Below are 17,202 nucleotides of genomic sequence, written 5' to 3'. Positions count from 1 at the left end.
CAAAACCTCTGTCATGCGCATTAAAATATTGTAGTTTATTGCGTCTTGTGACACATAGAATTTGTTAAACACGATATAACTGATAGACAGCGGTAAGGCGGATCTTAATTGTTAGATTGATTAAATACATAGCAAGCAGATATAAAAAAAAAAAACATTTAACATAGAAGAATATTACTTTATTCTCATTGTTTCCAAGTCAAACGTACTAGAAAAAAATTAATGATGATGAGAACAAATTGGCGTGGCTGTAAGGTTAGTTCTGTTGTTATATTAATTTGTAAGGTTTGTTGAAAAGATATAGACAAAGAGCTGCAAAATTTAAGAAAGGCAAATACAAATTTATTGAAGGTTTAAGCCTTTTATGTTGATATCAATTGAATTAGTGCTCACTGATATGAATAAAATGACATGCGGTTTCACTCTAAATAATAAAGAATTTAAAACATGTTTTTCTTTATTTGTTAACCTATTCTTGTTTTTGCTACTAAGCTTATATGAGCACCAGCAGCAATATTTGGTGGCAGTTGAGGTTTTTCGAACTAATAGTCCAAACGAGGATTTTATAGTTTGCTTTGAATTGTGATTGTTTAAACTTTGTATTCAATCAAAATAACATCCTCGTTCGGCAATTATAATTCTATACAGATTAAAAATAATTTCATTTCATTAATTTACAAATAAAAAAACCAAAAATAACACAAAAATTTATTTGATTTGTTGTGATTTATTTGAGGAACTTGTCACTCCCTCTGAATGTTTTGTCTCTTCAGAATTTGGTGTTTTGTTAGGTTTTTTGTGGTCTATTGGTAATCGTAACTTGTCTAGAATTGTCTAGACCAAGACAATTGAAGCTTGTCATGCGGAGTGGGTTCAAGGACGTTGTTGTATCTCTGTAGCTGTTTGTTTCCGATATATTTTCTTCACTATTGTTGTTGATTTCCCGTTTCATTGAGGCTTACTACCATACCGTTGCATATCATATGGTGGAAAGTAATACATACATCTCATTTCCTCCATGTTCGTTACAGGAAAGGCTAACACAAAGAACACTAAAAAAAATGTGTAAATTACTTCGCTGAACAAAACATAGGATGTGTTATACGCCATATATTCTTGCATTTCTTAAATTTTAACATTAACTTACCCCAAAGTAATGCATTCCCAAAAATTTACAAAAGCTCCAAGTTTTAATATTTTTTGTTTAATATCCAAGTAACTTAACCTTATATTGTATCATTTAAAGGAAAATCTCTTTCTCTCTCTCTCACTCTCTTTACCTACTTGCTTTTCTATTGTTTCACTTATCTTTATCTGCCTCAGTATCTTTCTCCATTTCTCTCTATCTTTCTATTATCTTCCCATTTATGTACCTCAATCATTAAGAAAGCATTTAAAAAAATTATCGGTTGTAACTTATCTTTTCACAAAAGAAAATGTATATCCTGTTTAGGAATATTTGCCCCTTTACAATAACATTAACGAAATAAATCAATTTTACTGCACGTGATGCTCATTTCGACAATAAATGTCTCTTCAGTGATTCAAATTATGACAAAGTCCATTCATTTCCAAATTAAACTACAAAATCAAAAGTCAAGCATTTTTTTTATCTTTGTATTCTCATCAAATGAAATGCAGCGTTCAATAATTAAACAAATTTTATATTCTAAAACATTGATTTTATTCCATTTCTTTTACAACGAAAATCATTAAAAATATAAAAAGTTTTATGGGGTTTGTGAAGACTAAAAGTCTTCTGTCACCTTATGTTAAAGGATTGAAACTATGTTTTTTACCTTGACCTTCGACCTATGGACTAATAGATTTTACGGTGATTACCATGAAACGTTGTCTCAACTCACTAGCGACATGTTTCGTGTTTGATACCAGAAAATCGTCTGATCGATAATTTTACCGATTGTGTCCTATTCCCGATTATGACATTTTGAATGAGTTTGGATTGGCATGGCAGGTCATCATACATTACCGGAAATACTTACCTTATCGACGGACCGGTTTTGCTACTTTAAGAGTTCATGCAATTTACTCCGTTTTTGTGTTACAGTACTTGCAACTTTAGGCGTTACTGTTTGACGTGAAATTAGCTGATCGTGAATGATCGATGACGCGAACTTGGCTGATCGGTGATGATTGGTGATCGATACAATGAAACTTATTTGACTTATCTGACTTTTTTTTTTTTACGGTAACAGACAGCGAGCGATCGTTTAATTAATTATATGCACGGATCGAACGGATCCATATATAGTTCAAATTCCTATGTAAAACGAACTCCGCAGTATTTACATATGTGATAAACGCGGACCTCAACGAAGAGTCCTATCCCGATAATTTGTTTTTAAATTGGTCGCAATGATATGTGAAAAAAATATGTAAATTACTTTAACGCATGGTGCAATTATTCCTTATTAGTTCTTTTGTTTTTCTGCTCAATAAATTTAATAATTGCATACTAATGGATTTTGCTCATTGTTGAAGGCTTTACGGTGACCTATAGTTGTTAACTTCTATGTCATTGGTCTCTAATAGAGAGTTGTCTCATTGGCAATCATACCACTTCTTCATATTTTTATATTGACATGCTCTGAATGTTTCTGCATCACTTGAAAGCGACAAGCTATCATTTGAAATCAGTATATTGATGGTTTGTTTTTCATAAAATATGATAAATATATGATATAAGTAACTAAAATTTTGTTCGCATTATTAAAAAATGCCATATTTCATCTTTTATAAAAAATCATTGCACTTGTATTTGCTTCAATCATTTTAATCTGCGTGATGTAATTTTAATAGAATGTGAATAATCTAGGATGAAGATATTTAAACTTTTGTTTCTTTATAAAATGTGAATAATCTAAGGATAAAGATACTTAAACTTTTGTTTGTGTTGAATAAGAGGGCAATCATATCTTCACGACTCTTTCATCTTGCAATAGTATCAAAACATTAACTCTTCTACACTTAACACAAGTATTCCCATTCCAAACTTAAAGACAAAATTGAAGGTTGGTCCTGCTTTGTTTCATAAAAAAAAATTGCCAACGTAGATACAAGTATCTTGTCTTCCGAAGGGATAAATTGCACTTTGTAAAAAATTACTCTGTTTCAAACTAAAAAATCTCTGAAACTGACATTAATATCAAGATACATGATTTCTTGATTGACAACATATTTGTTTTTTAATATCAATACAGTTTCAATTTAATTTGTTTGTCTAGTTTTTCCCTGTAAGTATAATACTAAATTCTTTCAATATTACAGAATCCCATTTTCATTCAACGATCATGACTTCCATATATGTCAGACTCACATCTCATGCTTTTATACTGTTCAAATAATTTTTTGTATCTTTTTGTTTTTTTTTATTTTGTTGTGTTTTCCTGTGATGATGATGATGATGATGATGATGATGATGATGATGATGATGATGATGATGATGATTTGTGTGCCGGTTTGGTAATGCTTCCCTACAGCAGTCCTTTCTTATCCCCTGTTACGGCTGTTTCAGTCAATGGGTAACAGCGTTCAAGATTACAGGGCTGCTGTAGGTATATTTTATAACCGAAGAAAATACTGTAAACCTTTAGCACGTATAAAAATGGATTCCTATTGAGATATACTTTTTACTAACTTACGCTGCAGTTTCCTCGTCTTCAATCTCTCGGTTTTACAAACAATATGTCCAAGATCAGACATTATTTTTCTGTTGTATGTACTTCATTTTATCTTCATAATTGGAAATATTGAAACAAACCCAGGTCCAAATCTTCGTAACGAATCGAATACACCGTCATTTAACGACACAAATACATCAGACAATTTTATTTCCATTTGTCGTCTGAGCATTAGACCCGTCAGAAATAAACTAGCATTTCTAAATAATTTTTGTGACGAATTTGATATTGTAACATTAACAGAAATGCACATAGATCCCAACATCGCTGATGACAACATTCAACTAGACTCTTTCTCTTCAAATATCGTAAGAAAAGATAGAAATAGCTTTGGTGGTGGTTTACTTATCTATGTTAAAGATGGTATTGGACTTAAACGCATTAATGCACTCGAAACAATAGACGATGAATCCCTTTTTGTAAAGATCCATGTTAAAGGCCAAACATTTTTATTATGTCACACTTATCGATCGCCTAATTCAGATAATAACTACTGGACAGTTTAAATCATGCAATCGGAATGGGATTACAGGTCAATGAGAGGATGGTTATTACGGGCGATTTGAACTCTGACTTACTTACAGCGCACAACAACAAACTGATTGGCACATTAAATTTGTTCAATCTAACCAATGTAATTAAGTTACCTACTAGAATAACAGACCATAGTAGCACTCTGTTAGATCCGATTATAATAATTGACTCTATGACATGTTCCTTTTCTAATGTTCTAAAAACCCCATCCGTTATTAGTGATCATGATGCACCTATTGCATTTCTCGAATGTCCAATGTCCGATTTTAAATCTTTTAAAAGAGAAATATGGCACTATGATAGGGCTGATAAATCAAAATTTGCGGAGAAGTTAGATGAAATAGACTGGAACACAGTGCTTCCGGACACTAAAAACACGAACGAGTTGTGTGAAATATTTACAAATAGAATTTTTGAAAATAGCCAAAGTGTGTATCCCTACTAAGCTAATAACTGTAAGACATAACGACAAACACTGGTTCAATAACGACATAAGACGAGAAATTCGAATTCGAGACCGATTAAGAAAAAAGGCAGTTAAATCCAAGACTGAAAATGACATTTTGAGGTACAAGCAACAGAGAAATAAAGTAAATAATATGAAAAAAATAGCCAAAGAAAAGTTTGAAACAAATTTGAACAGTATTATACTAGAAAACTCCCCGAACTCAAAAACGTATTGGAAACTTATGAAAATGTTGATTAAATCAAATAAAAATTCGGACAACATACCCCCTCTCCAAAATATTATAAATGATAATGGACTAAACGATGTCGTATATGAAGATGAGGAAAAATGCAGCTTATTAAACAAATATTTTAGTATGATTTCAAAACTTGATGAAGAACATGTAAATTTACCAGAATTTAAAACAAAAACTGACAGTAAATTTTCGGAAATCAAAATAAATACTCAAGAAATCATAGATATTATCCAGATATTAGATCCAAACAAGGCATCAGGCCCAGATGTGATCAGCCATAAAATGCTTAAGTTATGTCCGGAAAAGGTTGCAGTTCCGCTAAACATTATATTCAATAAATCTTTAAGAGAAGGCAAATATCCAACCAGTTGGAAGATAGCTAATTTAATACCTATTTTCAAAAAGGGGGATTCATCCTTGCCTTCAAATTACAGACCAATTTCTCTTATTAGTTGTGTTGGAAAAGTAATGGAAAGAGTTGTTTTTAAGCACTTGTATAACCATCTACACGCTAACAAATTAATTTATGAATATCAATCCGGATTTCTTCCCAAAAATTCAACTGTCCATCAACTTTTAGAAATATACAACTGCATCTTAAACTCTTTGGAAAAAAAAGAAATAAACTGTTTTGTATTCTGTGATTTCTCTAAAGCGTTTGACAAAGTTTGGCATAGAGGTCTTATTCACAAACTGAAAGCCTATGGTATTGATGGAACCTTATTACAGTGGTTTGAAGATTATCTGCATGATAGGAAACAAAGAGTAGTACTGAATAATTCGTCCTCCTCCTTTTGTAATGTGTCAGCAGGTGTACCCCAGGGATCTGTTTTGGGCCCTCTTCTCTTTGTTTTATATATTAATGATATTGCTGATAAGCTTACATCGCTGTGTAGGCTATTTGCAGACGACACTTCATTCAGTTATTCCGGTAGCGATGGTGAACAGATTAAATCTGTGATCGACCGCGACCTGAAAGAGCTGGATGTTTGGTCAACTAAATGGCTTTATATGTCATTTAATCCTGATAAAACAGAAATTATGATATTTTCAAATATTGAGATACCAGATCTCAACTTTTCCCTAAATGATAAAACTATCCCTATAAATACATCGCATAAGCACCTGGGAGTTACCTTTAGTTGTGACGCAAAATGGAACAATCATATTGAAAGTATAATGTTCTGTAAACTTAAATATCGACTGTCTCGTAATAATTTAGAAAAACTTTATCTAGTTTTTATTAGACCAATTTTTGAATATGCCACGGAAGTGTGTGATAATTGTGGGATATGTTATTCAAATAAATTAGAAAATTTGCAATTGGAAGCCGCAAGAATTGCAACAGGTCTACCAATCTTCACTAAAACTGATACTCTGTACTCTGAGGTTGGCTGGGAATCTTTATATGAAAGACGAAGAAGAAGAAAATTACAGATGTTTTATAATATAAATAAAAAAACATGCACCTGAGTACCTGTGTAATGTTGTCCCCCCATGTATACAAAGTACAACCAATTATCCGTTGCGAAACGGTCAAAATATCATTGTTCCATTTTGTAGACTTTCCCTTACCACTGAATCTTTTATTCCATCCACAATACGAGAATGGAATAAGCTTGACTTAAAAATTCGAAACACCAACTCTATATCTAAATTTAAGAGAGAATTGAAAAATGAAAGTGTTCAGAGTAGAGTTGCGCCGTATTATATGTACGGTCCGAGGAAACTGAATATTATTTTAACTTAATTGCGATGTTCCGCTTCATTTTTAAACTCTGACCTTTTCAAAGCTAACATTATACTGGATCCTTCGTGTCAATGTGGGTCTGATATCGAGGATGTTCATCATTTTCTTTTAGTTTGCCCAAAATACACTACATTTAGAGAAATTTTACTTAACAATCTTAATGGGCTTACTGAAAACTTTATTATTGATACTAAACTATTAACTTACGGAGATCTTGAACTTTCGAATGAACAAAATCTCCTAATTTTCAAACATGTTCAAGATTTTATTAAAAGGTCTAACAGATTTCTAGTACCTTCATAAAATATTATTGCTACCGGCACGGATGATCATCACCATCAAACCTTAGTCAGCATCACAGAAAATATAATTTGCTTCTTTTTCTTTTCCTCCTTTTCCATTCTTCTTGTTCTTTTTTTCTTTTTATTTATAGTTCGTATAATATTTAATTAATTTGTTAGCTTTACATGCATGCTCATAATGTTATTATTGTATATATACTTGTATTGTTATATGGAGAAGACTTCATAAGTATGATTTACTTGTGTCCCATCCATTTTGCTAATATTTAGCAAATAAAATATGTTTAAACTAAATTTGTTACGTTTTGAGGACGTATTTTTCAACAAACAATCGGTATTCCCATGGAATCAACTGTGCTACTCTTCTTGCCAACTTGTTCTTTTATTTATACGAGGCTGACTTCATACAGTAACTTCTTAGGAAGAAAGAAAAGCAGTTAGCAGTATCCTTTAACTTCACTTTCCGCTATATATATGATGTTCTCTCACTAAATAATTCAAAATTTGGTGACTATGTTGAACGTATCTATCTAATCGAACTTGAAATAAAGGATACACCAGATACAGTTAAGTCTGCCTCATATCTTAACTTACAACTAGAAATTGACAATGAAGGTCTGCTAAAAACAAAACTTCACGCCATAGGAGAGGATTTCAGCTTCCCAATTGTGAACTTTCCATTTCTATGTAGCAACATTCCAGCAGCGCCTGCATACGGGATATATATTTCCAAGTTGATACGATATTCCATGAATATTTCCTTTCATGATTTTCTTGATAGAGTGTTGCTGCTCACAATGAAGCTATTAAACCAAGAGTTCAAAATGGTCAAGCACCTGAAATCGCCCCGGTTTTTGTTGTGGTTCGTGTTGCCTAGTCTTGGTTTTCTGTGTTGTGGTTTGTGTACTGTTGTTTGTCTGTTTGTCATTTTCTTTTTTAGCCATGGCGTTGTCCGTTTATTTTCGACTTAAGCGTTTGAATGTCCCTTTGGTATCTTTTGCCTCTCTTAGTAAATGGAAATCATACACCGTCATTGGTTTTTAGTTCTTTTTGGACATTAGGATGGGTTTGTTCTACAAAAGATATACCGAATATCGGCGAAAAGATACTGAAATTGTGTTTGCATTGTTTAAAAATGCCAATTTACCTTTTTTTTTATCAAAAATAATGTACTGTCATTTGGAATCAGTTATTTTAATTGTCTTTGGATTTTTTTTTTATTTTATTTTGTATAAAATGTATATATTACAAGGACAAAGATGCTTATACTTTTGTTTGTGTTGAATCCGAATGCAATTATTTCTTTATTTTGAATAGAAATCATAATGATTAATTGTCTTTGTTTTTTAGTATTTTTTGTACATCAAGATAGGTTGTTTTTCGTAATATATGAAAAAAGATGATGAGATACATTTATTTTAATAAAATTTTGTTCGCATTGTTTAAAAATTTCCATATTTCTTATTTTTATAAAAATCAATGCACTTTTATTAGCTAAAAATTCCTCTGGATGAGTTATTTTTTTTATAAAATGTGATTAATCTATGAATAATGATACATGTATTTAAACTTTTTGTGTGAAAAATAAGAATGCAATTATTTCTTTTTTTAAATGGAAATCAAACACCGTCATTGTCTTTTAGTAATTATTGAACATCAGGATAGGTTGTTTTTGTAAGATATGATGAATATCAGAGAACTGATACTAAAGTTTTGTTCGCATTGTTTAAAATTGCCATATTCCTTCTTTTTATGAAAAATTTTGCACTGTTATTTGCAATCAGTCCTTTTGAATACCTTTTGATAAGTTATTTTAAATAAAATGTGAATAATGCAAGGATAAAGATGCTTATACTTTTGTTTGTGTTGAATACGAATTCAATTATTTCTTTATTTTGAATAGAAATCATAAACTGCCTTTGTTTTTTAGTACTGTTAGTACATCAGGATAGGTTGTTTTTCATAGAATATGATAAATAAATGAGATAAGTGACAAAAATTTATAAAAATCAATGCACTTTTCAATCAGTCTTTCTGGTAATTTTAAAAGCCCCATGAATAAGTTATTTTATGTGAATGATAAAGGACATACTCAGGAAAGTTATAATTATATCTCATTTCCGCGATATTCGTCACAGGAAAGGTTAACACAAAGAACATATTTTAATAGAAAACTGATAAAAAAAAATTAAAAATAACCTCAATTGAAAACTGAAAAAAAAATGTTGTACAGCGTATATTTTTGCATTTCTTAAATTAAATAAATTAAAAATTTTCGTGCTCAAAAGTTATGCATCCTAAAAAGTTACAAAAGCTCAAAGTTAATTCCAAAATTTTCTTGGTAACGTATATAAATATAAAGAATTATATAAAAAGTGCCTAGAAAATCAACCTAACAATGTTAGAATAGATCTGATTCTTTACTCCCCCCTAAACGTGGCTGGAACCTGTATTTTTTACTTTCAACTTCTACGGCAACACCACAAAGCATTGCGCAGACGCCTTATTCCCTCCTCTAACTATTAAAGCTAATAAACTTCAGCTATCTTTTCGGGAGGTGTTACCTTCTCGTATGCATTAAACAAGGACGGCTAATCACAATATACGAAGTATTTTTAACTTTACTTAAGGAATGACTGTAATATTTTTTCTGTCTACGAAGAAATAACATCAAAAATGTGGTGCACACTGAATAACCCAGAAGACGCGTTACATCCAAAATTAAATTATATATAAATAATATATATATAAATATATCGACACAACGACATTTGTAAAAAAAGGGGTCATGACGACTGGCCTTCACACAAAGAAAACTGACAAGCACCAATTTCTCTCACCGAAAACTTGTCACCCGAAACACTGCTCCAGGAGCATTCCTTACAGTCAAGCCATCAGACTTAAGCGAATTTGCTGCTAGGAATCCAAACTCAACAACCGTTTGGGACAACTCAGAAAACAACTTAAGTCCGGAGGATACAAAACCAAAAATATCACAGAAGCTTTCGATAAAGCCCAAGAAAAATCGAAAGATCCTCATGGAATACAAAATTAAGACGACCCGCACAGATAGAATTCCGTTTGTTGTCACCTTCCATCCCGATCTGACAAATATTTCATCTACTGTTCGGAAGCACTGGCGTTTTATTGCAAATGACTCTTCCTTAAAAGAAATTTCCCATCACCTCCTATTATTGCTTATCGCAGACTCAAAAATCTCAAAGATATACTTGTTACATCTAAAGTAAAAAAAAAAACCAAGACACCTCTAAAATCGGTGTAACAAACAATTCGGAAGAAGAAATTGTAAGTGCTGTAAAGTCGCCAACACTGAACACTCTTTCACTAGCACAGTAACAAAGCAGCGATACAACATCTAATTGTAAAATGGATAATAGTACTTACATTCGTATATGTGGAAATTTCAAGCAGCAATATGTTGGCGAAACAGACACTTAATTCAACTTAAGACTTAATATACCTTATCGCTATTTATTCCATTCCGGATAAGTTCTGAAATTACACAACTCTTTCAAATCAGTTGAAGCTATCTGGGGCCCTGTTTAAACAATGTACTATGTATAAAATTTTTCAAAGAGTTATGTTTAAACCATTGTAAACACTTCAAACAAAGCATTTTTCTTACTTTAATTTCTGTTTAAAAAATTGGATCATAAACCATACAAATTTCAAAATGTTCACTTCCTACACGTTTTCCTCCCTCAGCTCATTACAGATGACCCTTTTTTTTGCGACAGTTGACCAAAACAGGAAGTTGTCTAACTGACAGTTTTTTTTTTCGAAATGGAAAAAAGCGATAATGTAAAATTGAGAATGGAAATGGGGAATATGTCGAAGAGACAACAACCCGACCAAAGAGCAGACAACCACCAATGGGTCTTCAACGCAGCCAGAAAATCCCGCACCCGGAGGTGGTCCTCAGCTGGCCCCTAAATAAAATTGTGTACTAGTTCAGTGAAAATGGACGTCACACTAAACTCCAAAACATATAAATGAACTAAAATTAAAAAACATACCAGACTAACAAAGGCCAGAGGCTCCTGACTTGGACAGGCGTGTATAATTCCCGGTCATTTTATACCAAAGGAAGAAACTGCCCAATCACAAGACACTTCTTAAGAACAGGACATACGTTTGAAAATATCGCTTTTCAAATAATAGAGGTCAACCAAAATTGGGACACCACAAGTAGAAAACAGAGAGAGATTTTGGATGCATCAGCTACGTACTCTTGAACCTGATGAACTGAATGAGAGAGGTGAAAAACAGTTTTATCAAAAACCGAAGGAATGAATTTTGAACGTCATACTATTTAACTAACACAACTATTTGTTTTGATCTATTAAACGCAATGTACAATAAGCTGCAAAAATATATTTAAAGGACATGTGCGATAAGCTGCAAAAATTTCTCAACAGCTTCCGAATTTACCTGGATGGCTGCAGGCGCTTGATGAAGCTAATTTGTTTAGCGAAGTATTGCGTGAATATATAAAATATGACAACTATTATTACAACACTCATTAGCGTGTTAAAGTTACATGTTCTTTAACCCTGCTGACTGCCATGGCGATTGCCAAATTAACGGATCACCAGATGTAACAAAATGGATCTTAATTATTAATTTAATACCAAACAGAAAACAATAAACTTGCGGAAAAGATGGTATACCGCAAACATGAGGTGCAAAAATTTGTACACCATATCCGGATTTCGACAATTAATGTCGTTTCAGTGATGTTAGGAATCGAAACGGTATTTGGAAGGCCATATAATTTACCTCAATTTAGGATTGACTCTTGAATTTTGAAGAGTTGAAATAGGATAAACGGATTATATAAACCCGAAGGCAAATATAATAAATTGAAAACAACGTTCAAACCTATGATTGCGTTGGAGCAAAACGCATTTGACTAGCAGGTCGAACAACTGATGTTCTTAAACCCTGCTGACTGCCATGGCGATATATATATGTATATCTGCCTATGTGTAGTGACAACTGTAAATTATACCTTCTCCGTCAGATTTCTTGTGATTAAGAAATACCAGTCGGTAGAATATTTATAAAGTGCTTTGAAACACAGTGCCGTGAAATGTTGATGATTATGTGAGGGTTTTTGATAAATCTTTTCACAAGATGATACCCGGTTTAGGAATACATGCTCCTGTAATATGCATGGCATCGTTCATTCACTTATATAAGGTATAAAGGTGTAAATCAACGGTACTTTATTCCGAGTTTTTTCTCCGATTTTCTCTTTCTATTGACGTTTTTATAAAATGGATGATCAAAGTTTTATATTTTCGCGACGATTTTTATTTGCGTTATTTATTCTACTCGCAAAAGTTGCGAAAATATTTACAGTATATGCACCTGAAGTTTTTTCCAAATTAATGAAGTGGTCTTAGAAGTGTGGAATGGTGAATGAATAAACACTTTAGTGATAACAGTTAAATTATAGACTTATGGCACTCTCCGTGTTTGGTGGGGTTCGTTTTACTCAGTTTGTTTTATTGTTTAGCATACTGGATTTTTGTGTGTCTTTTTACCCTTTTTTCGTTTTTACCATAATTGTATCGATCTCTCGCCGACTTTTGAGTTTTAATTTTTTATGTGGTATCATCCGTCTTTATTTTAAACAAATCTCAGAAAAAAAACTATGCATTGCTGTTTAGAAAATCCCAAACCATTCTGCTGGAAATAAAAAAACAAGGAAAACAATTTTCTTAGCTCCTCGAAATTATATTAATGATACTGAAATCCAGTTTGCTTTTTGGATAATTTTGCAAATATATGTAAAAAGTAAAAAGACACAAAGGGACAAACACAATTGATAAGTCAAATAAAAGCAGACAATACCATATGCATTGCTAAAAATAAAAACGACAAAAAGACAAAAAGACAAAAAGACAAAAACAGTTGACAAAACACTACATCGAAACTAAGAACTGAGCAACACAAACACTAACAAAAACAGGTGAGATCTTCTGTGTGGAATGGTAAGCAGATCCTGTTGCAATAGTGGCACGCGTGATGTTGCTTATGTTAAAGCTGTGAACTGAGACCATCAGTTACTATACTTGCCGCTTCTTTTTATGACCGAAATATTTAACAGGTATAAAAGGGTATATTAAATACCTTCTAAGTTGAGTGTAGAGAAATCTTTATTGCAATTTACTTAATGTACGTTTGCAATCTATTCAAAGGAATGGGCCAATGAAGGAGTTCCGATTACTACTACAAGTGATGAAGCAAGTAAAATGTTCGATGCAGTTTTATCTCAAGTAAGAATCACTAACATTTACTCTAATGCTATAAATCTTCTTTATTTATAATGGAAACAAAAGACTTCAACAAAGTCCTTTCCGATTTATTACAGGCGCATCCAGATCTTTTAGTCCTTTCCTATTTATTACAGGCTCATCAAGATCTTTTATCCCTTTCCGATTTATTACAGGCTCATCCAGATCTTTTTAAAATTCTTGCTTCTATCATCTCTATGATAAAATATGACATTCAATGTTGATGAGGTATACTCAATCAGCAGTGTCAATCAGATACAGATTCTTTAAAAGTGTTACAATTTTTCAATTATATAAAAACAAGATATTTTTCTGCACTCTACACTTACATTCCTCGTGATTAAACCATCGACTACATCTCATTAAAAAAAGTGCCTTTTCTACAAACATGATAATCACAGATACACATTTTTTTGTTTTAGTTCATAAAAAAAATAATACTTTGTTAAAAACCACACGGATTGTAATAACATGTACACCTAAGACAATGGTATATATTTGTTTATCTTCTTCATATCTGTCTAGTTTGGTGAATTGATATTTCAACAAAAAATCCAATTGGTACAACTTATGCATTCCAAATGGCTGACAAGTTTTCCTATAAACCCTTCTCAAAGACAAAGAGAAAAATCATATTGCAAAGTACTTTAATTTCTCGTTCAGATATATTGACGATGTCTTGTCACTCAATAACATCTATTCCAGCGAGTGCTTACATTTTATATATCCCAGTGAACTTGAAATTGAGATACTTTGAATCTGTTGGTAACACGTGAAAAAGTAGATATGCATGTATGTGCTTAACGTAAAGTGTTTTATCAGAAAAAGTATTGACAAAGCTGAATGAGTGATGGTCTGGGTTTCACTAATGTAGTTATAGTACCAAGACCAGATGTAACGCCAAACGATGTTTTTGCAAAAAAAATCAGGAACAAATGTGTAACAGATCCTGCCATCCAAACATAAGAAATAACAAAAATTGTCAAGTCCGTTGTTTGTGGGAATTTTAAGCAATTCATTAGAATGTATCTTAATTATAAAAACTCTTAAAATGCAAACATTAAAATTCAGTAATTACCATAGATTAAACTGCTCTGTTGTTCGATACTCACAATTGCTTAGTTTTTGTTGATATTTCATTATATAGAATAATTTCAGGCATTTTGTTAAATGTCTTTCAATTTTTTCCAGGCATTTTGTGAAATGCCTAAAAAAATTGTCAATATATCAAATGCCTAAATCTTTCACGCAGATATATAATTGGAGAAATCGACCACCATTTATTTTTTTTAAAAGCCAGAGGTCAATTACATGGGATCAATTAAGTATTCGGAATGTACGGCGTTAAAACCAACAATTAAAGCATTGTCATAACGGGGCATTTTATAGCAGACTATACGGTATGGGTTTTGCTCATTGTTGAAGGGCATACGGTGAACTCTAGTTGCTTAAAGCTACCGCATTTGGACTCTGGTGGGTATTGGCAGTCTTACCAAAATCTTATTATTTTATATTAAACAAATACACGCTATTTTATATATTTGTAACATTTATTCACTTTTAGTACGTGGGATGGTACGAAGACAGTTCACTAGGAGGAATAGAAAATAGTATAAATAAAATGGTTGACGCAGATCAAGACTTTGGTAAAGGATTGTAGGATTGTATTTATACGCTTTTATCTAGCACATACGACACAGACCCCTGTTTAATTGGAAGAATGTACACCATAACGCATGTTTTTGTTAGATCAGAATTTAATTTGAGTTGATATTAGGAAAAATTCTTAGCTGAAATAATACTATTCTTTCGACTGATGTTCATTGTAGAAGCCATATAACTAAGTTTGAGAGTGACGATAACTTGATTACATCACTTTTGCTATATTTTGGAACAAGAAAAACATATAAATTTGTGTATGTTTAGACAAAGAAAGAAAAATTAAAACAAGAACCAATCAAAACTAGCCGAAGGATAGAAAATACCATGACCAAAAGAAAAAAAGACAAAACAACAGAAAACAAAACTATACATCGAGCAATATAATTTCAAACAAAAACCGGAGATGACCCTCAGAATTTCCGGAAGGGTAAGAAATTCCTGCGCCACTATAACTAGCGCCAATAGTCGAGTTGATCATGCCATATAAACATTCGCTAAAGAAAAAAAAGACAGAAGATACGAAAGGTACAATCAATTCAAAGTAAAGCCATCAACACCGTGGCAAAAAATGGCAAACGACGAGCCTTCACTGATAGTCATGAACAAGGAAAGGAAGATGTCTAGATTGTGTTTCAAAACTGTGACATCCGTGGTCATCTGTGACACAAGTTTTCCGTTATAGTCTGTTTAACTTAAAAAAAAAACATAAAATTTGAAAGAAGTATTTAAAATTTTACAACAATAACACTTGGTTCGGTAACTTCAATATAAGCAATAATCCTCTTTTATGCGTGATTTGGTGCAATGCAAGAATATTGAAGAGTTAAAGAACTGAAAACGACCCCAAAAAAGTGCATACGCTTACTTATATAATTAGTAACATTAAGTCACGATCAGATGTTTATTTTTAAAAGATAAACGATTCTAAATGTTTACTTCATATAAATAAAAAAAAAGTTGATCCCGGAAAACTAAATATAAACAACTGAAAACAACCCAAAATACATGCATCCTCTTATTATAATTAATGACATTGTAGGGTGTTTTAATTGGTTTATAAATCAACTGGGCAAATATAGTATAAAAAAAATGAATATTTACATTTTTATCATAATAATGTAAACAGGCGATGTTTAAATTTTTCCCGTAGTTATGCTTAGAGACGTCGCAAGATACTGGTGTCACTTACCGTAACACGATTTTATTTTTAAGTAACGTTACATGTTACATGTACCAATACTTACTTGAGCATTTGTACTTTCAAATCTTGTGTAAATTTGAATCATAAATCTTGTTGAATGCAAGTTTTTTGGCTCTCAGAATATGCATGTAATGCATCAACGTACATTTTGTGTGAAAGGGACAGTTCTTTGGACAGCTATATAATTTTCATACAAATTTCATAACACGAGTTTCGTTTGAATTTTCAAAGTGAGAAAAAGTACAGTTAATAAAATTGAGAATGGAAATGGGGAATATGTCAAAGAGACAACAACCCGACCAAAGAACAGACAACAGCCGAAGGCCACCAATGGGTCTTTATCAATTTTATCCTTAAATCTGATATAACGTTAAATTTCACAACATTAACTAGTACTGATACGGGACATATTTCATGCGTCATCTGATTCCCATATTTTTCGACTAAAACCGATTTTGAAGGGAAAGCGAAAATTGCGTTATGAAGGTATTATGACGTCCATGAACGGGGGAAAAATATGCAATTTTGCAGAAAAAAGAATCCACTACACTAGTTTTATGTCAAACAACATCATGCAAAATGTTACGCGGGACAGGACACAAATTAAAAATTTTCGAGCTTTGGACTATTATTCCTCATTAATTTATCATCGCACTGCATAATACTTGTAATATTTAAAACAGAAAATAAATTAAGCTTTCTTTTCATAAATCGCATGCTAGCTGTACATTTTTATATTGATACTGAAACATGTTTTAGAATAGTTAGAGCACGTTATTTTTTCGAAGTAACACCAGTATCTTGAGCGTCACTTATAAAATTTGCTGCAATTAGTCTTAAACAAAAAAATTATCAAGACTTAGTCTTGGTTGATTTTATTTGTTCATTTGTTCATTTAACCGTTTATTATATTCTTAATTGTTTGTTATTTGATCTGAAAGTCTAGTTGTAAGTAGCGTGCGCACCTCAAGAGGAGAATGTGGCGGTTCGATTCTTCCAACAACTCCCCAAGCGGTCCGATGGTT

General features: G+C 32.1%; 1 protein-coding gene across 2 annotated transcripts in view; it reads left to right on the top strand.

The window, feature by feature from the left end:
* The first annotated feature begins 63 nt into the window (after positions 1-63).
* The window catches only part of LOC127737707 (tetratricopeptide repeat protein 38-like), a 37,356-nt gene continuing 20,217 nt past the window's right edge, over positions 64-17,202 (top strand). Inside the window, exons 1-3 of one of the 2 annotated variants that reach the window (XM_052248556.1) lie at positions 64-92; positions 13,219-13,296; positions 14,879-14,960. In XM_052248556.1, coding sequence (XP_052104516.1) covers positions 13,273-13,296; positions 14,879-14,960 — 106 coding nt within the window. In that variant the 5' untranslated portion in view covers positions 64-92; positions 13,219-13,272. The other variant, XM_052248555.1, reaches the window with a different exon arrangement.

The sequence above is a fragment of the Mytilus californianus genome, unplaced genomic scaffold (assembly GCF_021869535.1).
Source record: "Mytilus californianus isolate M0D057914Y unplaced genomic scaffold, xbMytCali1.0.p SCAF_4, whole genome shotgun sequence".
Taxonomy (NCBI): domain Eukaryota; kingdom Metazoa; phylum Mollusca; class Bivalvia; order Mytilida; family Mytilidae; genus Mytilus; species Mytilus californianus.
Note: the sequence above shows the minus strand (reverse complement) of the source record. Positions and strands in the feature narration are given on the sequence as shown.